The sequence below is a fragment of the Pan paniscus genome, chromosome 6 (genome assembly GCF_029289425.2).
Source record: "Pan paniscus chromosome 6, NHGRI_mPanPan1-v2.0_pri, whole genome shotgun sequence".
NCBI lineage: Eukaryota > Metazoa > Chordata > Mammalia > Primates > Hominidae > Pan > Pan paniscus.
The window spans coordinates 16308525-16334032 of record NC_073255.2 but is presented as its reverse complement, the minus strand read 5'-3'; the positions used below and the strand labels follow the sequence as shown (position 1 = coordinate 16334032).

General features: G+C 35.6%; 1 protein-coding gene across 1 annotated transcript in view; it reads left to right on the top strand.

The window, feature by feature from the left end:
• Positions 1-25508, top strand: part of THSD7A (thrombospondin type 1 domain containing 7A) — a 474918-nt gene that overhangs the window by 340997 nt on the left and 108413 nt on the right. The window contains exons 7-8 of the mRNA XM_003824998.6: positions 12304-12498; positions 23109-23343. Coding sequence (XP_003825046.5) covers positions 12304-12498; positions 23109-23343 — 430 coding nt within the window. The remainder of the gene's footprint in view (positions 1-12303; positions 12499-23108; positions 23344-25508) is intronic.

Below are 25508 nucleotides of genomic sequence, written 5' to 3'. Positions count from 1 at the left end.
TATTTAACAAAGTATTTAGTGATAAAGGCACAGGCACTGACCAATCAGAAGAGAGGCCATGACCAATTGGTTTTGTTTTTAAAACTCAATATGTCTTTATCCATGCAGACCAGCCCACATCAACTGACTATTTGTGCCACATTGGCATCAGAAAATTGTATATAATATCTGTAGCCTAATGTAATTATGTTTTGATTTTAGAGACTATTTTCTTCCTTCTATAGGAGCAAAATTCCCACTAATGTTTATCTGTACCTGCCTTTAGATTTTAGGTAAAATTATACTAAAGTGTATTGGTATAAATCTGTGTGTATGTGTGTGTGTGTTTCTTCAGAGCAGTAATTGTATTTTATTGAATCATAATTAAATGGTCCTCCTAACACTCGTCAAAATACCTTATAAACTAGATGATATTACCCCCAAAGGTTTCTATTAGGCAACCACTACCATAAAACTTCATTACCTTCTCTGTTCATAGATGACCATGAAACAAAAAAGAGTCCAGTCTGGTTTACTTATGGCTCTTTAAAATACTTAAATAATTGCTTCAACTCAGAGCATGAGATGAACAACAAAAAAGAACTCTTTGAAACAAATTAAAATGGTACAATGGGCCAATATTGTTTACCTTCAATTAAATAACTATATGTAAATTCAAGTTACAAATATGACTAGGAGAATTTGGTTTGAACCATCAACTCTTTCTTCTTACATATTGGATTTTAAACAGAAATGAGCAGACATAGTAGTTCCCACATACTAATGCATCAGAAGCATTAGGGACCTTTAAAAATGAATAACCCTAATATCTTCCCCTGTCCATCCAATTGAGTAGTTCTCTGATGGAACTGAAGATAGGATTTTTAGAAACTTCCCATCAGGTTTGAAACGTGTGAGCTAGACTAATTCTTCTATCTTTTTCAAGATCTTTGTTCTCGTTGTTCTTTAATTTCAACGTATGTTGACTGGTTCCAGAGTTCCATCTTGGCCCATCCCAAACTCACCAACTTTTTATCAGGTCAGATATGAACATTTTATAGAACTCTCTGCCTTGTTTTCTGCAAATATTCATTAACCATGATTTGATTTGGTTTGATTAACAGACACTTTCTTTGTCAATCAACAAGCTAATGACGCTTTCTGTAACAGCTATATACGTTTTATTACAAATTCTTACAAATGTTAATAACGCTGAGACAGCCCTGAGCAACTTTTCATAAATGCTAACTGTTGATGAAATGGGCTGGGAGTTCCTAATACATGTGTGGTTCCCAAGGTGGAAGAGAACCACTTCTGACCAGCTCATAGAGCACTTCCTCCATTGCTGAAATTTCATTCTCCCTAGGATTCTTTTCCTGTGATCTCCTAGCAGACAACTATGAAGATTAAAGGGTCAGACTGTGATTTACTCAGCTGTAGGCCTTAGGCTAGTCTTTACGGTTCAAACTTTTTGTGTTTTTACATGGGGTTCATAGAGGATAGAGTGGGAGGTCTTGGAAAAGTTTAATGGTGATGATTAATTCTTTGGATTAGATTCTGCTTCAAAGCCTTCCCACATAGACCAGTCTCCTACATTTATATTGCTCTTCCTCATTTCCAAGCACTTAGCTTCAATTCTCTCCAAATATTGTTCAGATTTCACTGCCTTAGAAATGTTTTCCTTTATGAACTGTGCCATCTCTAGTCACTTCATCAATCCACAATCTCCATCAGTGGGTCAAAGTTTTACACTGTGTTTACTGGTGCATGTTTTCATGTGATAAATATAGAATGTCTAAGTCATTTGGTCTTACTCATCCTGGCAAGATTCCAAAGTCAAATGTAGTTACATTTAAACTATTTCATAATTTCCCCATTACCCAGTAGACTTGTTTGCACACTGTGATCTTGTAATAACTGTCTGTGGAATATATGGTATAACTATACTTTCTTTTTATTTTTATGAATCTGAAAGAAATCCCAAGCAGTAGGAGTACAGAAAGAGAGGCAGTAATCATTGTTTTAAGCAAGAAAATTTACAAATTGAAGTTGGTTTTTAGCCTAGTCCTTAAGAGTTGATAAAGGCACAGAGTCATCCTCTTCCAGGCCATGGGGTCTTTTGCACCTTTTCTGGTTGCAAATAAAGGATAGAAAATGGACTTGCTAGACAAGGTGTGTCAAGTGGGGGCAGATGGCGGAATGTCTCTAAAACACAACAGACGTGAATGCATGCTTGATCAGGAGAACCACAGGGAATCATTAGAGGGTGTAATGTAGTCACAGCAGTGTGGCTGGCAAGCTATTTGGCTGATAATTTGCAGGACAGATTGGAAGTGTGAAGACCCCTCAGAGAAAAAAGTGTGAGATAACCAAGACTTAAGAATAGAAAGAAAGAAAGAAAGAAAAAGCCACTCAAAGGGCTCACCCAAAAACAGCGTTGCAAGGCTCCACGAGGGACTAACTTGAGATTAGAACTTATAAGCTGCCTTAGTGTGATGGAGGGCAAAGCTGGAGAGATCAACACAGGAGCTGTATTTCATCCCAGAGGAAATGGAATTCTGTTGAAGCACTTGATGTGGAACCATCTATTTATGTAAGCTCTTAAATTAATTAAGCCAATAAATTCTGATGAATGTGACTATTTGGGTGATTGTATGGATTAACTCTTCAAATGACTATGATATATAATTTATCTTATTTAGTAGCATAATTCCTCTCATTAAGTACTGTAATGTAGCTCAGTGTAACTGTATCATAGCACTTCCAGAAAACATTTGTTTTTCTTCCTGCTAGAAGATGCCTGAGAAGATTTGATGACCAAATGTAGCTGTGTATAGCTGTTTAAATTACAGTCTTGAAAAGTTCATGTTAATTACGTAGTCCAGAGAAAGAAAGGGGACTAAAGGAACTTTATAGAATGCCATGTGTCTTAGTACTCCTACTGATCACTGTGAGCTAAATATTGTGTAGTACAACTTTCAGTCCAAATTTTTCATTGAAGCCCAAAGATAATTAGAACCCAACTCTAAATAATTTATAAAATATGGACTATAAAATTTAACAATCAAAAATTACATAAGTTAGCTTTTCCTAGGATTTCTGGATTTCCTCGCAACCTTAGCACTTTAACAAAAGGAAAAATGCAAAATTACTGAATGATGAATATCATACTCTGAGTCTAGTACAATGTATATACCTGTAACTTTCCACAAGTCCACACATAAGCAAAATTCGGAAAAAATGATTAAGTACATCAAATCAAGTGAATTGGAACACAGTGGGGTTTAGAATGGAGCAGATCCATTTCCGTAGTAGTATGGGAGGGATGGTCAACTCCTCCACAGATGAGTGATGAAAATAGCCTCATGCTGCTGTCATATTGAGCAAACTTTATGTGCCAATAAAAATTTTTCTCAGTTAATATGAATGGGAATACCATAAGTACTATTATTAGCTTCCATTAAGATTAAGTAAGTTTTAGAATAGTTAAATTATCTGCTCAAGGGCACGTTAGTGGTAAGTGGGAAGCCAGAATTTGAACTAGTTACTAAAAAACTAAATGTGGAGTACATGAAAATTAACATTTTAGGTCATTTCAAGCTTAAAAACAACTGAGAGGAATGAAATCACAAGAAAGAACTATTCAAGAATGAAGATATAAAATGAATAACTGGGGGAAAAAGGAATAAAACATTTATCACACCTTTATTCAAAATACATGTGCATTTGATTATACCCATACTGTACACTCAGAGAACATGCATATGTACCATGATAGTTGGCATTAAACAGGAGCAGAAGTCATGAGTCTCATGTCAAAGCTTACAGAGTACACACATATCCTTTTTTTCTGTCTAACCTCAAGTGAAATCCTTAACCAGAGTTATTAGGAAGGGAAGTCATAGATGTTGTAATAAAATTTGTTTGCCTAATGCCCTGCTCACTAAGTGGGCAACTTATATCATGGGTGGGTTAAATTCAATGAAATAAGAAAATGCAAAGTTATGATTGGATTTAGCCCTAAATTTTCATCATGTATTTAAAGGTCATGTTATTTACTGCACTTTGTTAAAATGGGTTCTATCTCCGGAATGAAGTCAAATGTGATATTATTGATTACAACAAAGCCTGGGCTGGAAAGTGGATGCTATCAGAAGAAGGAAGACAGCCTTTTACCCCAGCATCTCCTATTCATTTTGCTAGGGTCATGAAGGAAAAATATGAACATAAATATATGAACAGAAACTTGAGATTTTAAAAAGTGACAGGGAAGAGAGCATAGTGGAAACATAGGCAAACTTATTGTGAATAAAAAGGGTTTTGAAAATGAAATCCCTGAAAATAATTGTATCATACTGTGAAGACTCCCAGGTTTCTTAAAGATATTTAAAAATCAATAGGTAAATATATATGTGGGAAAAAAAAGAGAAACCTTAAGATAATATATCATTATAAATTGAATATCAAGGGTTTGTCAAAGTTAAAGTTGTACCAGACAAAGCTAAACTAGCAAAGAAAAGTGTATTTGAGATTATTAAAATAGGAGAAGATTGAACTCAACTCTTGCAGGAATATTTTTAAATACTGGAGTGACCTAGTGGAAAAAGTGCTAGAGGACGTTAGGGGGTGGGGTGAACAGTGGGATATGCCAAGCACATTGGGTTATTCCTGAGTTTGCAAATGCTTTTCTCTATGATTAGGCCATCTGTGTTTGCCAATTAATGCCTATAGAAGTTAGGTACCTGCCCTCCTACAGAGACTGGGAGCTCAGAGCACTATTTCCCTCAATGTTAAAATTTCAAAGACCCAGTTCCTATTTCCTTGAGAAAGATAATTCCTGGTTTGCAAAACTGGCAAGAGGCTGGGAGAAGATTTACATACATTACAAAGGGGCAGAGAAAGAATTACAATTGCAAGTTTCCTAAAATAAGTCCTTTAAGAAAAAAGAGGTCAGGGGCCTATAGCCAGGAAGAAATCTGCCTAATGCTTAATCAAGCTGAAGTGAATTTCAAGGCCTTCTTGGTTAGGTTCTAGTAAGCTAACAATTAGAAATGTATAAACACCAGTGCTTTTTTCTTTTGCAGAAAAGCAATATAGGTTCTGGCATTTTAGGTTCTTTTTCCCCTCATCCAACAAATATTTACTGTGAAACTCTAAAATAACAGTGACTACACCAAGGACAAAAAGATATTGAATAAGACAAACTCCCTGGCCAGAAGGTTCTCATAGGCTAATGGAAGTAAAGGTGAGTGAACAGGGAATGAGAAAAAGTTTTAAAAGTGATATGTCTGCAATGCTATGGGAGCAGACAGGGCAGAGCACAACTCCATCTGGGGAATTTGAGAAAGTCAAATAATGTTCACAGAGGAAGAAAACCGAGTCCTAAAGGAAGACAGCGAGAGATGGGGACACCAGGCATGAAGAACAGTGTTTGCAAAATGTCAGAGGAGTGAAAAAGCAGCATGTCAGTTCATGGAAAAATGAAAGCTTTCTGTGGATAGAATGTAGAGAAAACGTGAGGCAATGACAGAAGATTTCTATTTTCTTTGTTCTAGTAAGGAAGTTGGTTTTCAGCTAATATATATTGGAGAGACTATAGTATTCAGACTTAGATTTTAGAAACAGACCCTTGGGATACAAGGGAAATGAGATACAACAGAATCCCAGGGGAAAGTGTGCAAAGATTTGGAAGAGAAAATGGATTCGAGATTTGTAAAATCAGGCTCACTACCTGGATATGGTAGCAAAAATAATGCAGGGATTAAAATTGACTTGGAAACTTTCTATTTAAAATGAAGCAATATGTAGCTTCATTTTGAGAAGGGGAGTGAAGAATGAGGCATAAGTCTCAGTTCATGGGTCTTCTTCAGTAAGCTGAGGGTGATTCTGGACCTACATACCTTATGGTTGTTAGAGAGTTCAGATAAGATGGTTATATGAAAATGTTTTCTAGAAAGGTCCATGCAAATATGAGACTCCATTTTTTCCCTCTAATTCTTTTGTAAACTTTTATTGGTTATCAATAAATAAATATATAAAGACTATCACTATCAAAAGTCAATGTGAATTTTTAAGATAATTTCTGAAGAACACAAAACATATCAAAAACTCAGTAATAATTATCGGAGTTACTCCGGATTTTGTATAGATCTGGCAAGAGAAATCTAATCTCAAAATTACAATCCTAGGATCTCTCTAAATAATGTGCTTTTTAATCTTGGCTCTGTGTCTGGTCCCTCTCTGCTTCAATTTCTCCTTTCTGCTTACAATTCCATTATGTTGTGAGTTGCAATTTTACAGGGGAGGTGCTTTGCACATAGCACTATTGTGACTGTTAAAATCAACCATAAAAGTTGCACATTTCTATGATTTAAAAAAAAATCAGGATAATTCAAGAGGTGTTTAGAGAATAGGCAGAACATTGACATAGTTTTGCTGTGTCCCCACCCAAATCTCACCTTGAATTGTAATAATCCCCACGTGTCAAGGGTGGGGCCAGGTGGAGATAATTAAATAATGGTGTCGGTCTCCCCCATAATGTTCTCATGGTAGTGAATAATTCTCATGAGATCTGGTAGTTTTTTTCAATGCGAGTTCCCCTGCACAAGCTCTCTTGCCTGCCACCATGTAAGGCATGCCTTTCCTTCTTCTCTGTCTTCTACCATGATTGTGAGGCCTTTCCAGCCATGTGGAACTGTAAGTCCATTAAACCTCTTTTTCTTTATAAATTACCCAGTCTTGGGTATATCTTGATTAGCAGCATGAAAATGGACTAATACAAATATGTGTATATTTTACATTAAAATACAATTGATTGTTTGTTTAATGTATTAATTTTTGCATTCTTGCTCAATTGCTAAACCAAAGAAACTTTGAAACTATAAAAACCTTGATAAACCATGGTTTATCTTTTATGTTTTATTTAGGCTCCAACCCAATAAATGCAATAAACTTTCAGTATATACTTTTACCAAGGAAAGAGACTATCCACTGATCTCAATTCTCATTTTGTGTTTCTATGGTAGTCTTCATGAATTTTTATAGTAATTATCTTGAGCAGATGTTTTAGTCTCTTATCCTGATAATAAGAGATACAGTCGAATAAAAAGGAATACTTTGGGAGAGCTCATGAGAGTGTGGTGGCATTCATGAAAATAGACCAAACAAGGGAACATTTAGGGGTGACTTTAAAATGTCAAAATACATGTTTAAGTTTATTAGAATAGTGAATTATGAAAACATTTTCTTAAAATTACATTTTTGAAGAAAGATAAATGGAGGAATACAAATATAAACATTTAAATCTCATTTTGAGTTTACAAAAATAAACCAAAGCATTTTCATTTTATATCTCAACCTCTTTCGTAGGGTATTCCAAATAAGTTTAAATAGTATATGCTTCAGTTAAGGCCTCAAAGTAAGGTGTAAATTGTAAAATGTAGACAATGGTTCATTTAGTCTGTTTTATAAATTTTCTGTATTTTGGCAGGTTTGTTTATAATGCCTAGACCTTTGTGGGTGAGAAAAACAAAGTTATATAAATGCAAAGCAATCCTTTGAAACCATTTATGTTTGTAAATGTATGCCAAAAAAGATAGTATATTTAATATTAATACACAAAGACAAGCATAAGGAGGATTCTAAATGTTTGTGACATCACAATCAAAATCTAGCTAAGAAATTGTCCTCAGAGAGACTAAAGAAGAAAAACAAGTTGCGTTGGTTCATACCTACACCAGTGACAGAACTACACAAATCACAGTAGTGATGATCAGATGTGTCTGTCCAGATTTAATGGGATGCACACTTGGATAATCAAAGTCTCAAATAGTTCTATAGTGGGGACATCTGGTGGATGAATATGTCCTAACTGTGGGGCTGCTGATATGAAAAAGTAGAATTCCCATAGTGCTAGGCAGCAAAACTTCCATTTCTCCATATAGATGAGTATAAATTAACCTGGTATTTAGATATGTGCATGTTTAATGTACTCCTATATATACTCTGAAGTAATGTTATGCAAAACAGTTCTTATCCAATCAAAATAAAGTGTATCAATCCAAAACAAAATTTAATGTGAGGAAGAGGGATGAAATTATTTTCTGCTACTCTTGTAAGACCTTAAGAGTAGAGTAAGTTCTTATAAGTAAGATTCAATTAACCTTATAAGTAAGATAAAATTAATAGCCTCAAAAAGTGGCTGGAATTGACAAGTTATGAAGTTGCCTGTGATAGCCATTGACCCAACTTTTTATTTTATTTTATTTGCCTATGGTTTCCCAGATGACTTATGCCTGGAATGCTGAAGATTTAGCTTAAAAAGAAGACAGCTCCTAAGGGTTCCAATTAGCTGAGTTGATTAAAGCATTCATTGAAAGCAAAATCAAAAATTTAATTATTCCATATTCTCATAGATCAATTGCTGTTTGTTCAATGGCTGTGAGCCAAAACATGTCACACTGGACTCATCAGCAATGCATGTCTTTGTATTTGAAGCACTGTGTGGCTGGCAACATGCATCACTGTGTTGACAAACAACTTGAGAGTGCCTGTTTCTTGACTTCTTTGGAGGCAAAGGCTTATCTATTATTTACTGCCTTGGCATCCTCAGTTCTCCACCAAGAAGAACCCCAATCTAGTTCAAAAGCAGATTGGGGTATTGGTGAAAACTCATTTCAATTCTCTGTTCCTTTAGTCAAACTTTTGCTATTTGAGAAAGATAACTTAACCTTTTTGAGTCTCAATTTCTTTTAAAGTAAAAAATAGATAGTAATACTGATGTCAAAAGGTTATTGTGAGAATTAGCTGAGGTGATGTATACAACATTCATACATTCTTAACATAGTGCCTGACAGAAGATGGGCATTCAGCAACTATTCATTGAATAAATGTTTTCAGCCATGGATACTCTGTATGAAGAGAAGTATAAGGAGAACCTCCACAGAGAAGCAAATGCTATTAGGTATGAAGTCCAGATGAATTTGTTTTACATACCTGCCTGTCAAGAGACAATCTGGTTCTAATCAAACCAGAAGACAATAAATGGAGAAAAATTCTAGAGCATTGTTTCTTAGATTTTATATGCATAGAAATTACCTGGGGATCTTTTAAGAATGAAGGTTGAGTCTGGGTGCGGTGGCTCATGCCTGTAATCCCAGCACTTTGGGAGGCTGAGGCAGGCAGATCATGAGGTCAGGAGTTTGAGACCAGCCTGGCCAGTATGGTGAAACCCCTTCTCTGCTAAAAATACAAAAATGAGCCGGGCATGGTGGTGCATGCCTGTAGTCCCAGCTACATGGGAGGCTGAGGCAGGAGAATCGCTTGACCCTGGGAGGTGGAGGTTGCAGTGAGCCAAGATCTCACCACTGCGTTGCAGCCTGGGCAACAGAGTGAGACTCTGTCTCCACAAAAAAACAAAAAAACAAAAAAAAAATTAAGGTTGTGATTCAGTGGGTTGAGTCTGAGAGGCTGCATTTCCAGCAAACTCCAGGGGATGCATGTGCTGCTATCCACTGAATACACTTTTGGGAGGCCCTAGAGCACTTGAATGCATGACAAGAAATACTGTGCTTAGATTTCTATTTGTCTAGACCAACATTCTATTTCCTAGCACAACTTAAAATTTATGTATTTATTTAACAAAAAATGATTTAGTGCTTCCTACGTGTCGGGCACTATTCTAGGTTCTAAGTATAAAGTAGCAACCAAGACAGATACGGATAACACCCTCATTTAGTCTAGTGGTAGTCAGACAATAAACATATTAACCAATTAATTAAAATAGGTTCTAGTGGTGATTAAAAGTATAATGAAAATAAACTGAAGTGACTGGGAGAGTGTGTATGGTCAATGAAATCTCCTCTAGGCAGGAGAAAATTGAACTGAAACCTGAATGTTGAAAAACAGGATTCTGTGTAAGACCTGAAATTTTCATACAAAGTGAACAGAAAGTGCAAAACTGCTGAGACAACAATGGGCTTCGTTTGCAGGAGGAAAGGGAAAAAAGTCATTATGGCCAGAACATAAAGCTTCAACCTAAATGTGAGACAGTGATCAGAACAGTAAAAAGGGACAAGATCATACCTGGAAGGGTTGGGGATGGTACAGAAATCATTCTAAAACCATCAGGGAAATCTCAGATGTTGGATCTTAGATGGCTCTTAATAGCTCCACAGAGGATTGAGGGTGGTAGAAGGAGTGATCCTACGGGAAAGTACACCTGGCCAAGCAGAACAAGATGATTGAAAAAGAGCTAAAATAAGACATGGGACACAAACTGGGCAGATGGGGGGTGGGGGGAGTGCGGAAAAAAAGCATAACTTAGAAGAAAGGTCAAAATTGCACATTTCTTTGGTTTACATGACAACAAACAAAAATGCATTACTTACGCTAGGCAAGCTAATCTAATGGCACCCTTGTAGCAAAGTCTGCATTGCCACAGAATAAATATTTTTCTGAATAGAAAAGATTAGGTAACTATTAGAGGATAAATAAAAATATAACTTTTGTTAGCTATAGACTATAGCCCCAAACTTTTCTTGCTTTCCACAGAATATTGGAAACAAAAGTGAGAGAAGGTAGATGGTACAATAAAAGACAGCAGTGAAGAAAATAAGATATAAGAGAGCACCCCTTGCACTAAGAAAAAGCCTAGTAGAAAAAAGACTCATCATTATGTCAAGTGTAAAATATTAAATGCCTTATACAATAATGATTTTCATACTCTACCTACCTACCTATATATCTACTATCTGTTTAGTACATTTTTTTAATTGGGATACATGCCAAACCCCAACACCAATCAAAACAAAATTTAAGAGCTCCCACAGATTAGAGTAGCTAAATAAGAATGAATAATAAAATATTTACTCAATTGCAATTTTAATGAGCCTTCTTTACTTACTAGTGAGTAAGTCTAATGATTTAAGGCCTTGCAATGTAATGGCTATTAACACATAGGTGCATTCCAATTGACTTCTGATTTTTGTCTCATGATTAAAGGCTCTGCAAGCTAGTAGCTATTAACATATTAGAGCATTTCCAATTTACTCTGATATTCTGTCTTGTTTTTACAACATATGAATAAAGGAGTGTACATTAAAATGATGCTCCTAACTCCCCAAGTGAGGAAAAGCTTGAACTATTTTGTTCAGTAGCCTCTGTAAGGAATGGCAAGGTGAGTCACCCTTTCTCACCTGAATGCCTAATGCGAGGCACACACTTTTTATATATTCACCCAGAATTATGATTATATTCTGTGGCAAAATAGCAGGTTAATTTTTGTTTGATTGTGTATGATTTCATTCTGTTCTGTTCCATTCACCTCGTTAACCACCTATATTAATCAACGAAACCATAGGGTTCAGACTTTTTCTCCTACCCTGTTTTGGTTATTCTGTTGGTTGTTTTTGGCATTTATTAACAGCAACAATGTTTTGTTTCTCATTGGCCCTTTATGTATCTCATTTCACGCATTCAGCAAATATTAAATGAGTGTCAATTTTTGGGCCAATCTCTAGAGTGTCAAGGGCAAAGTGAGGGAGTGGAGTGAGATGAGGCTAGGAAGAGAAACACAGCGAGGTCATTTGAGGTCGAGGTCTTGTAAACTTGAAAAATCTGCCCTTTATCTTAAGAACAACAGGGAACTAATGAAAAATATTAAGCACTGGAGTGACACCACATTACTTCTGCCATTTGTTTGTTTTGTATTGTTTCCCTCCCTCTCCAACTGGGATCACCTTAAGCAGTGACTTTCTAATGTTATCCCATCATTTACATTTCCTGTCTATTTCCAACTAACAAACAATTTTTTATGAAAGAAGGTTGCCAATCGTATGAAAATAACTACTCTGAGAGACACAAGAGAGTTTGTAAATAGACACCTATTAGTTGGTTCATGAAAACATATGATAGATGCTATGGATAGAGTCATTATTTGTAAATCATAGCTCATCTCCAAAAAAGAAAGAGGGGACATGCTTTGTTGATGCTCCTTATTACAACTTAATAGTACAAGTATAAAAATTAATACCTAATGGGCAGGTATCTGTGGCATAAGAATCGTCTCAGCAATGTGCTTGATATACCCTGATAATGAAAGAAGCCTCATTTAGGGTCATAAGTGTATATGTGTGTATATATATATGCTTGTTCCTGGTGTTCTATTAACATCTGGCTGTAGTAGGCAATCCCTCTTTTGGCTACGTTTTTTTAAGTAAGAGCAAAAGAAAGATAATGTAACTTATCTGGGTTCCCATCTGGTTTAAATTGCTCATTTTACATTAATTTAACAATAATAGCTGTTGGTGGTCATGTTTTCCCCAGGAGAAGAAGTTGACAGACAGCTGTGCAGAGATGCCATCTTCCCCATCCCTGTGGCCTGTGATGCCCCATGCCCGAAAGACTGTGTGCTCAGTACATGGTCTACGTGGTCCTCCTGCTCACACACCTGCTCAGGGAAAACCACAGAAGGGAAACAGATACGAGCACGATCCATTCTGGCCTATGCGGGTGAAGAAGGTGAGTCACCAGCTTCAGACGCCACCTAGGTTCGTTTCAAAAGTTAGTGTGCATCTTTTTTGTGTAGCCTGGAAAAGGTGATATTCTATGAAAATCAACAACCAGAAATTCAGCCATCCAAGGTTTAATATCTGTTGATGTGTTGAGCAATTTGATTCTGTCCCCCAAAATTAATCTTGAAAATGGATCTCTAACAAAGGAGGAAAGACTTTTTAAAAGTGAACTCATTTTGCTTTTTCCCACCCTTCCAGTCATTAGAGTTCTTTGTAAACCAAAGTGTTAGGCCTTTAAAAAGGTCTGAAAATGGCTCCCAAAATTTCAGATGTTTCATTGTTTTTTTCTGAATTTCAGAAGTCAGTTTTATCCTTTGAAAATCATATTCTACCTTCTCATAAATAAGTATATATATCCAATAATAAAGTTTATTTAAAATCACAAAAATAGCTACTGTTCGACCAAAAATTGCAATTTTCAGTTTCTTTGAGTTTCTTGAACATAGGCTCTGAGATCCAGAAATCTCATATGTAAATTTTGTTCATTTTTAAAATATGTTGCTCCTAAATCTCTTCACCCTATAGGGTGAATAAAGCATGTTTGTCACATATTCAGACCTCACTTGCAAGCTTTATTGCCAAGAAATACAAGGCTCTTGGTAATTGTCTCTCAAGATGATATCCAAATGCTAATTTGGCTTCTGTGTGACTGGGTAATATAATGTCATACTTAATCTTGTCTTTCTGAAAAATAACACAAGAGTGAGAAAAGCATAAAAGTAAATCAAGTTTGTTCACATTAAGGCATGTTCTTTCTCAAGAATATAAGTGTGTGTTATTTAAACATTATCAAGCTAAATGACTCTTTGTTCACATTTAGCACTGATAAATAATTATTTCTATTTGTAATAAGCATAACATTTTATGTTTTCCCCAAATTATCGATTTGGGGGGAGTTTTGTGTTGCCTATACTTTTTCTATTTTTCTGTTTATGAAGTATTTTAGTGATAGAAACATAGTGTTCCTAGTCAAATTTGCTATCTGTGTGTGTAACAACTATGCATGCCTATAATTACCTTGGCCTTTGCACATGAGTGTTACATGAGTAAAACATTTTACACACAAAAAAGCCAACCTGTGTGAAATTTTGGAATTTTCTTTATAGTGTTCAAAAACTTTTTCCTACTACCTTAATATATATTTAACTCTTTGCTCCAAAAAAAAGTTTATCTATTGAAAAATAGAACCTTTTACAAAGAAAATTATATTTCTTGTGTTGTCAAACAATGACTCTAACCTTGTGAAGATTGTATGCAGGCTTTAAACTCTATCAGCTCAGATTATGCCTTGGGCTTCATTAAAATTAGATCTGTGGTCACCCTGCTTCCTGTAAATTCATTATACTCTGCAGACACTTGCTGTGTGAGTATTAATGAATGACTTTTCACCCCCCACCCCCCCGAGTCACATGGCAAGGATTTTGCCATGCTTGCAGAACTCACCCGATCATTATTCCTGTAGACATGATGCTTCACATGGAAAGGTCATGAAATGTTTTAAAGGCAGAAATTTGTGATTGCTCTTTGATATGTATCATCCACTGAGTTTGAAAGGGTAGGGCTTCAATAATTTTTAATTAAGTTTAGTGGTTGCATTATAAGCAAGTCATGCTGGGAAGTTATAGATGTTTATATAGTAAATCATAAGGGCATTAATTCAAAACAATATAGTTTTGTTTTAATTGACATGTAATAATTGTATATATAGGGTGCAGTGTGATGTATCAATATATGGACAAATTATGTAATAATCAAATCAAGGTAATTAGCATATCTATCACCTCAGACATTTATCATTTCTTTTAGCAAGGGCATAGAGAATCCTCTCTTCCAGCTATTTTGAAATATATAATACATTATTGTAAAACATAATTTTAAATGGAAGCCATAAAAGAAACTCTGTCAATGCTATTTGTCTCTGCTGCTATTTACCTCTGTTAATAACATTTATAAAAGCTGGTATAATTATATGAAATTTATACTTCAAAGCCTATTTATTTAGTACCTATTATTTGTTGGACACTGAAACATGTTTTATGAGAAATTTGTACTTCAAAGCCTACTTAGTACCTATTATTTGTTGGACACTGAAACACATTTTCTCTTACTCAAAATAAATATTTCCTAATTCTGAACTATTTTTAATGATTTAGGAACAGCATCTGCAGGAAGTTTTAAAATATGTTTCTCTGCCACTTAGATAATCCTTTGTAATTCTACACAAAAGTCGGTCTTTCCATTATTCTTCAAGAATTAGTGCTTTGTGTCATAAATGTTCTTAAATTTCTGTGGATCAGACACTGATTGTGATAACTTTAAAGGAAAGTGCCACATTTGAGAAATGATATATGAAGTGTTTAAACAAGAAATTATATGATTTTCTAGGGAAATAACATACAGGACAAGACTATGTGAAAAGTAGATCTGGATTAATGAAATAAATGCTCCAACCTATACTTTCATTTACCTTAATCAGAATGCCACCATTAAACAATACTGAAGGCTAGATAACTCCTTGTAATTAATAAGGATAGACTAGGTTGTGCTTCAGTAATGGACAGCCCAGACATTCAGGAGCTTAAAGAACAAAGCTTTATTTACTTCTTCCTCATGGAAATTTAGCTACAGTTTTGGGTAACTCTCCAGGGCAATTTGTCCTTCATGAAAGGTCACAATATTGCATCACCATATGAAGACCTGGTTCCACAATCTTCATGTGCCAGAGGAAGAAAATACTTGGAGAATCTATCTGTCGATTTTAAGCATCAGCAAGTAAATTCTCCCATCTAAGAGTGATTTATGTCATTTCTCACGTTTCATTGTTAATGTAAGTTGTATAACTATGCCTAACTTCAAGGAGAATGAGGGAAATATAATCCTATTGTGTGCTAAAATGAGAGGAGTATTGACTAGTACTCTTACCCCTGATTTACTCAGTGTTCTTATTGTGTATCAGTGTATATATATATGTATGTATGTATCTATCTATCTATCGACAGATATATCTGTCGATAGATATATCTGTCGACAGATATATCTGTCGATAGATGATAACTAACTATTCCACATGGCCCCAATCCAATAGATAAAACAGGGCTCTCCCTTGTGAAAATGTTAGGATTAATTATTTTTGTTCCTCTTAAATGAATGACAGAATGATAGAATGGCACTTTCTCTTCCTCATACTGCACTTCTTTTCTTTCTTTTTCTTTTGCTTTTGCTTTTCCTTTTCCTTTTCCTTTCCTTCACTTCCTTTTATTTCTAGGCTCTTTTTCTCCTTTCCTGAACAATTCTATCCAAAAAGCCATTTGGTAAAGCCAAGCAGCTGGGCATCTGTGCCAGCAAATAGGAGGTCTGTTGGTGATCTAGAGTGGGTTGTCAGAGCCCAACTGGTTGAGGAGCAACCAAAGTGGGAAAAGAGGTGGCCTGGCATGCATTTTCAGAGCCACTGAGCAGGGTGAAGGACAGGGGGCACATGGGTTGTATGAGAGGATAGAAGAGTGACTCAACACTGGATGTCAGAGCATAGCTGGGTCAAGAGAGAATTCCAGCACCAAGGTGGCCAGCCCAGTGTGGGGTGTCACAGCCAGACACAGTTGAGGAGTGTTTCTGTCATGTGGGTGGCCTCATGTAGGATGTCAGATCATGAGCAGAGTAATGAAGATATCTTGTGGGTATAGCAATGGAGATGACAATGGGTAATGGAGTGTGAAGTGAGAGGGAATTGACAAAATAAGTACATGTATTTAACATAGTAAGAGTTGGTTTTTTTATTGCTGGAGAAGAGAGTTGCAAATATGTTAGGAAAGAAAACTGGTACACTCTGTGGTACAGCATTGGAATTGGATGTTATTAATTTATTTGAATTCATGGTGTTCAATTTGTAAAGATAAATATAGAATAAACATCAATGTAAGTGTGCAAATATAAATATGTACATATTATATACATATATACATATGCTAGTCCCATTCACTGAAAAGACCTGAGAGCAGCAAGACCTCAACAGAAGTAAGTAGCTGCAGCAGTCAGATCTTGGTTTCTAATACTATTGTCTAACAAAAGGAACAAGGGAAACTTTGAGAAATGGCTGATTCCACAGCTGCAATAGAAGAAGTACAAGATGGGCCAGGAGGATCTTGTGGTAGAAAGTAAAGAGAATTGTCAAAAGGCCACAGAAGCCAACTTGAATGTTCTCCCACTGACCACATTTCAAACAATTTTAATAACAAAATAATAATACCAACAGACCATTAAATAGGAAACCATGGATCCACATATTATATAAATAAATAAAGGAATAAATTCAATCTCATTAAAAGCATTGTAGTTATATAGTCTCAAATATTTCCCTAATAGAGAAGTCTGACAGACACCCCCTTAATCTGGTGACAAAAGTTAGCATTATCAATAATGAAGCAAACCAAAATCTTGTGTCTTCAGTATGATATAATGAGAATACGATATCATTTCTGCAATAACTCTATCAAAGATGCGTATATAGAATCTAGTCATGAGGAAACATCAGATAAACTCTAATTGGAAGACATTGTACAAAATAATCTTTAATCTTCCAAAGTGTCTAAGCCATGAAAATGAAGAAACAATTGAAAAACTGTTCAAGATTTAAGGAGACTAACAAAGTGTGACATCTAAATGTAATGCTTGATTCTGAACTAAATCATCTTGCTGTAAAGGACATTTTGGGACAGTTGGCAAACTTGAATGCGGTCTGAGGATTCAATGGTAATAACTTATCTGTTTATATTCTGATTTTTGGATTTTGAATATTTAATTGCTTATGTATAGGAGAATGCTCTTGATCATAGGAAGTACACACTAACATACTTAGGGTGATGGATATCGTTTCATCTTTTTCCAAGTGGTCCAGGAAAAGAAAAGTATTTATATCATACTTTTAATTTCACTGTAATTTTGAAATTGGTTCAAAATTAAACATGAAAATGAATTTGTATATAATCGCTTTCTACACTACTTTTTTTTTTTTTTTTTTTTCTCTCTCTCTGAGACAGAGTCTTTCTCTGTTGACCAGGCTGTAGTGCAGTGGCCCGATCTTGGCTCACTGCAACCTCCACCTCCCAGGCTCAAGCGATTCTCCTGCCTCAGCCTCCTGAATAGCTGGGATTACAGGAGCACCACCATGCCTGACTAACTTTTTGTATTTTAGTAGAGACAAGGTTTCACCATGCTGCCCAGAGTGGTCCCAAACTCCTGAGCTCAGGCAATCTGCCCACCTTGGCCCCCTAAAGTGCTGGAAGTACAGGCACGAGCCACTGTACCTGGTGCTTTCTACACAATCTTGAGTAACATTACATAACCTATTATCAATACACAAAAATTGTCATAAAATGCTAATTATTGAAATGTCATTTGGAAACCAAATCACAAGTACTGGCAACTGGTGATAGTTAATGTACTGGAGGAGGTAAAATTAGTTCTTTACACTTAAAAAATTGGTGTGTGTGTGTGTGTGTGTGTATCTTCCAGAGGCTTGACCTCTGGTTAAATAAAAGTGATTCACTTTTTAATATTCTTGCCTTAACGGATAAATATTGTATAAACTGTAGGAGTTGTCTCAAAAAATATTTTAAAGTTATGTTAGGAAATTCTAAAGGGAGGCAACCTTTTAATACTTAAGCCTGGCATATTTTTAATATAAATAGTTGAATTTGAACAAAAAGTTAAAAATTAATGTTAGACTTTTAGCTTTATCAATTTTTTGAACCTGTATTGTAGATCCTAACAAGTTTCATTTAAAAAGGAAAAGGTTATTTTTTAAATGGTTCCCACTGGGTATAACAATTTGTTAATTCTCATGATATAGTTAATTATTCTTACAGAGCAAAAAAAAAAAAAAGGAAAGTATTTATTTTTGTTAAGTTCAATATGACCTGATAGAACTTCATCAACCAAATATTAATGTCTTTGCACCTGTCTTATACAAGCAGAGAATAGATGCAGATGGAAATAAATTATGTCATTTTTTTCTCAAATAATTATCTTCAGAAGTCATATTTTACAATGCAAAACATTGAGAAGAATATTTTTATTTAACTTGTTCAATTTTTACAGCTAAATGATTTTAATTATAGTAACCAGGTAGTACCCATATTCCCTAGAAAAATTTGAAGAACGCAGGATTCATTACATGTATGCATATATATGTTATATATGTATATATACATATATACATGTATATATACATATATGTTATATACATATATACATGTATATATACATATATGTTATATATATACTTATAACCCTGATTTCTAAGTAAATACCATCACTTCCCCATTCTCCCACTATTGACCTTGAAAAGAGAGTTCTACTTCAATCTGTCACTACTTGACCACCACACAGGACTTACGCAGGACTTATGCAGGACTTATGCAGGCTTCACGGTGGACAGTCTTCTGCCTGTTTCTGCAAAGAAAAACTGGGAGGTAGGGCTGTGCTGCCACAGAATCTCCTGAAGTACCCCACAGCTAATGCTGTTCCAATTCAATACCCCCAAAGCATATCCTTGCCAATGCACTTTTCACCCAGCAGTGAAAGGAATTCAGGCTACAATAGCAGGAAAAGTTAGAAGCACCTTAAAAGTATAATTTATAGTATTATGATAATAGTACTCTTCACACTAATAGCTTCTTTATAACATAAGCCCAGTCTACTTTCTTATTCTTGTTGCCAATTACTTTCTGATGTGAACTCTACACTCCAATTGACTATGTCAATATTGTTAATTGCCAAGGTCACACATGCCTGCATGCCTTTGCTTCCGTTGATTTATTTTTCTACTTAGATACTATTCTCTTTTCCTTCTGTCCCTTCCCAGAATTCTGCTTGTTGAAATCCTACTCCTTCAAAATTTTTCTCAGTGCGTCTTTTAATCTGAGGCATTCTTCAGACTCCAAAAAGTAGTGAAATTGTACTCCTTGAATCCCAGTTATACTAAATACTGCACAATATAATTATTTCATTCTATCTAGAATTATACTCATTTGTATCCTTATCTCCCCTACTACTTTTCCCCACTACATTATGAGATCCTTGAGTGTAGCAGAAACTATTTTTAATCCCTGTAGGTACCCCTGAAGCATCTCACATAAATATTGCGTGTATTTAATTATTGTTTTAAACAAGATTCTTTTTTAAAAATTTATCATCTAAATTGTGAGGACATAAATGCCAGAACCAGAAACATCATAGCTCTATTCAAATGCCTCCTAACAAAGCTTTTATGAACTTGATGTGGGGAAGAAGAGTCACTTTTTACTTCTAAGAAGTTTCACATAATAGCTGGTATTTTTATATAACCACAGGAGTTTATTTACTTAGCAGAATTTTATCAAAGTCTTATAACATTATTCCGTTTGATGGAATAATAGAAAATCTAAATAGTGGTATTAGTATGAAACATATTTTTGATGTAAGAGGATTTTTTAAATTATGACTAATTTTGTCATAGGTCACATTTTATCATTTCCCCAATACTATGGAAATATCCCCAGAAGTCTGGAATTACATCTTTCTGCAAATAGATAAATTCAATATTATACCTATCAATTTTTCTGCCATAAAATTATCCCCCAAACAACATGATGCTCCTGCAATGACTAATTACTACAAACCATACTTTCAAAATCGCCATCTTCTTTTTATAATTAAGACCACCTTGGGGCTTATCTGTGCAAGTATCCTGACATCAGACCAAAACTGCTGATGTATCTTTAATGTGTATTGGGGCAAGAAAATAAATAACCTTTATGTCTGTAAGCTTAACCACTATCTCGCAGTTCCTCAACACTTTATGCTGATGTTGTAGAAGTTTTTTTCATAGCATTTTATTTCACAGCCAACCAGTCAATTCCAATGTCAAAAACAATTTGAAGTTTTAAGATCACATTTTAAACAGCATACTTAATAATCACAGAGAAAATAAGGTAAATCAAGAAGCATATTCTTTGTGCAAGATCAGTACTTTTACTATTAAATATAAAGAAATTATTAAAATAACTATATGTAAATATATATATATATATTATGTCTGTAATTAGCTTGTCTAAGAGTTAAGATTGGATAAATCTAGCACTTTGAAGAATGGGTAATAGGAGGCTTATTTATTCTCCCCAGCCCAATTAGTATGTTTTACGATTCATTTCTTTTTTTTTTTTTTTTGAGACGGAGTCTCGCTCTGTCACCCAGGCTGGAGTGCAGTGGTGTGATCTCGGCTCACTGCAAGCTCCGCCTCCCGGGTTCACGCCATTCTCCTGCCTCAGCCTCCTGAGTAGCTGGGACTACAGGTGCCCGCCACCATGCCCGACTAATTTTTTTGTATTTTTAGTAGAGACGGGGTTTCACCACGTTGGCCAGAATGGTCTCGAACTCCTGACCTCGTGATCCACCTGCCTCGGCCTCCCAAAGTGCTGGGATTACAGGCTTGAGCCACCGCGCCCAGCCGATTCATTTCTATTCAAATCCTAAACTTCTTTGTGGAGGCTTCCAGGGTCACAGAGCTGTATGACGGAAGATAGGATATGAACTGTGACAGAGTTTCCACCATCACGAAGCAGAGAACATTAATGAAATGCCGTTTAATGCAGGTTATTCTGATGTTGAGTCTATGTTCAACACTGCATAAATGATTCTAAATTGCAGTTCTCACATAAACTTTCTACTGATTTATTTGCTGAATAAAGGGATGTCTTTAATCATAAGGGAAGTGATACTGGAAGATCAGCTCAGGGTGTGGCCCGTGGCTTTACGTTTGATTTTTATTCAAATCTCACATCTTGAGCCATCTTCCATGTTAGGGTCGCTAGCTACTGAATTGCCTTTTCTTATTCACTTTTAACTTTTCGAACCCTGCTTTTCTAAAATCTAAAGCCCACCTCTTATTATATTCAACATTTCCTCTATTTACTCTATTGCAAATATTTATAATGAGCACTCTGGGTTCCCACCATTCCGCATTTCCAACCAGTTCTTTTATATTCTAAGATGAAGTCCAGAGGCTGCATAAGTTGCAATAGACCAAACAGTCAGTAAGGTGAGCAATAAATTCTTCTAATACCCTGCTTTTAACAACATAAGAATTTTTGTTTTCATAATTGTCATCAGAAATAGCACAGAGTCAACCAATTGGCCTCCATAAATTCCTCATTGTTACTATGGTCACATCGTTTAAGCTGTTTGGGTTCATCCATTTAATAATTTTTAGCCCATAGAACAGTTGTGAATGTAAAATAAAATGCCACCTACAAAGTACTTATAATGGGGCTACCACAGTTTTTAAAAGTGCAGAATAACTCTTATACCATATGCTATTGATTACAAGATGCATCTGTTTTACCCTTTAACATCTCTGGAATAATTGCTTCTCACATTGGATGCTTTTTAAAACCTCTGGGGCCAAGCAACAGTTATGGCATAGTCGTCATTGCTTGTACATGTGAACTTTGTTGTTATTCCTGATGGAGCAATTCCATGATGCTTCTGCAAAAAAACAGACAAACAAAAACTTCTAGGACCATTTGAGGAAAGAAAATAAATCCCAGTTGCTTGCTTAAAACTTTCATTGACACCTTCTGGGGCAATTAAAAATGCTACAACATCAAAACTTAGAGATGAGTATCAGCATCCTGGAAGAAAATTCTGGAGACAAAAGGGGAGAATGCTTTTTTGAGAAACCCTGCATCATCGGCACTTTTGACATCACAGAAGCTGATACTCGATAGGAGGACAACGCAGGCTTCAGTGGGTGTGAATTAAAACTTGACTTGAAAGATTTGGATTCTGAACGTAAATAAGTTTTAGAAATACCTTTCCCTTTATGTAAAAGAGCAATATTTAAAACTAACTCATAAAAAGCTATTTCAATAAGCATACAATATAAATTAGAGTTGATCAGAAAGCATTATATCATAGTTTAATTTGCAGCCATTTCTTTTTCTTTGGGACATGTAAAATGATGGTGCATTGCACAGTCAATACAACTTGAAGAAATGCGATATTATTGTTATTCAGTGACCTTCCCAGTAATACTCTGGAGCATCATAAAATATCATTCATTGTTAATATCCCTGTTTCTAATCACCCTAAAACCTAATTCATTAAATAAAGCAGCATTTCAAAAACTGTAACTAAGACTTGCAACTTGGGCAATAACATTTGAAAATACACTTCATTTTCTCCATCCACAAAGTCTCAATACCCATGTTTCTCCTGGTCAGCAATGACATGGGCCTTGTTTGTACATCATTTTCACTTTCTCTGGAGGGCAACAGCCTCTTTCTTTAAGGTCTTCCATAGACCCCTAAAGCAAGTATCATGTAACTACAGGGTATATATTTTAAGCCAGACCATGCCAACCGAGGTAAGAATAACATGTAATTTGCTTCCCTAGCAGTGCAGCTGTGTGCTAAATAAGTGGCAGATACTGTTGTTGTCAGCCATGTTAATTCCAAAGAACAGAGTATGGTAAGGTTCCTGTTGGCACCGTATCTAATTTGCTATCATTGTCCATGTTTTTAGGTGGAATTCGCTGTCCAAATAGCAGTGCTTTGCAAGAAGTACGAAGCTGTAATGAGCATCCTTGCACAGTGTACCACTGGCAAACTGGTCCCTGGGGCCAGTGCATTGAGGACACCTCAGTATCGTCCTTCAACACAACTACGACTTGGAATGGGGAGGCCTCCTGCTCTGTCGGCATGCAGACAAGAAAAGTCATCTGTGTGCGAGTCAATGTGGGCCAAGTGGGACCCAAAAAGTAAGAGCTTTAGAATGACAACAGTAAATCGTGTAGCCACCTGTGCAGAGGATTGGCTCAGGCTTCACTGGCTTCATGAAATGGAACATTTTGATGCTTGTCATACCTGTCCTCAAGAGTAAGATTTGTTTGTTTTGAAAGTCAGCCACTGATAAAGCTATAACCACTTTGAGTTTTATACTGGGGAACCATAAATTCTGTAGAAATCTTTCTATCTGGTGCCTACTCTGTTTTATAGTAGCACTTTCTGCTTTTATTAAGCTAGTGAGGCAATGAAAGAAGTGCTTGCCGTAAGCCTGGCTGATCAATAATGACAGTGTACTAAGTCCTGGCAGTGTAGGTCATCCATGACCTCCTATATACCCGTAGGCTACGGAGGCTGCCCAATCTAGTTTAATTGGGTAGAAGCCTTGTATGATCTGCCTTTCATTTCCCCTAGAAAACACTATATCAAAAATACCGAAGCATACTTACTGCGTCTTTCAATGGTTAGAGTAAAAACCATTTACTTCCAAGAGACAGCCTTGGGATAGGATGAGTGTTATTATAAGTAGAAAAACTATCATTTTCTCAGGGTGCTTATGAGTACTATAATAACAAGGCAAGCACTTTGCTGGAGGGGAGAACAAAGAACCAGAGAGTCGACATATTATATGTGCCTTGTGAGAAGTATAAACAAAAATAATGGCATAACTGAGCTAATCAATTCATAGAGAAAATTAGCAAATCAACTCTAAAAAATTGAGGGGAAAAAGCTTTATTTTTCAAAACTTAACATACTTTTTAAAAATTCTAATCGCCTTAGCCATGTAAGATATGAAATGATAAATGAGTCGATTTTTTGCATGGGTTTAAAAGTGGCCTCATATTTACTAAATACTCAGCCAACTGGTTAAATATTGTGTGTAATCTTCAGCATGCTACCTAACTTATTCTGGCCAATAGTTTTTGCAGTCTGTTGAAAGGATTTAATGAAACATATGATAGTAATCTAAGCACTCAATAAATGTTAGAAATTGGTCTTTTTCTTAAGAATTTCAGCTACTCCTTAGTGTTCCAAGAAAATGAAAATAATGTCTCTGATGCATGAAAAACTCCAGGGAAACAAATATGAATCCCATTATGAGATGTTTGTATCTGGCCAGGGTTCCAGACATTAGGGATATTTTGCCCCACAATTTATTTTTTTATATTGCTTGAAATTAGGAAACACAGAAGACATGCCAATGAGATTTGAATAAATTGAAAGACTATTTCACATGTTTAATAAGTAACCTCAAACCAATATTTTAATAGAAATTTTGCTAAAGCTCTGATGAATCTAACTCAGGAAATTAATGTACAGTGTATTAAAATTCAAAAGTGGTAACAGCAAGAGCAGATGTCCCAAGTCCTGGAGGATTCTGACTCTTGCTGGATCAAGAACAAAGGTAGAAATATTCACTACGCAGGCACGGGACCAACCTGTTGTGGCGCAGGATGAGGGTTATTGTGCTGAGCTTCTACCAGTGAGCTCATTCTGTTCCTGTCCCACGGTTAATCACCTTTCAAATGTTGCTGTTTTGACATTTTCCTCACTTACGTAAGCTACAAAATATTTTTCCTGAGTAATGGATGTACATATGTACACGCCTATATGTGAAAGAGCCTGCTGGATTAACAGCATTAAATCAGTAGGAAGGGTATCGTGAAGCCCCATGTCATACTACCACAATAATTCATTAAAATTTTGCTTCACCCTTGCAGCCTTCATTCAATGACTTATGTGCATCTATAGACTTGTTAAATCAAATGGATGTACTTTACCTCTAAAATTCTAGAAAATCAAGCAAATACTGTGAATTCAAAAGAAAATATTATTGCCTTTCTCCCTACATGCTAGGTTAAATTCAGTGAATTCTTTCTAATACTAGGTATATGAACCAAAAAATGCAAATTGAAAATTTGTTTTAAACTTCTCTTAATAAAACAGATTACTGTGCAATGGTCAAATCAATGTTATTGATCTTATCTGTCCTCCCGGTAACAAACTTCAGTTCCTATCACATCTGTTTAATTTGACCTTGAATAAGATTTGGGGTGAAATCAATTTCTTGATTTAAACCACAAACACTAAATACAAACAGTACAAAGGATAAAAGAAGCATGTTGACTGAACCAATTGC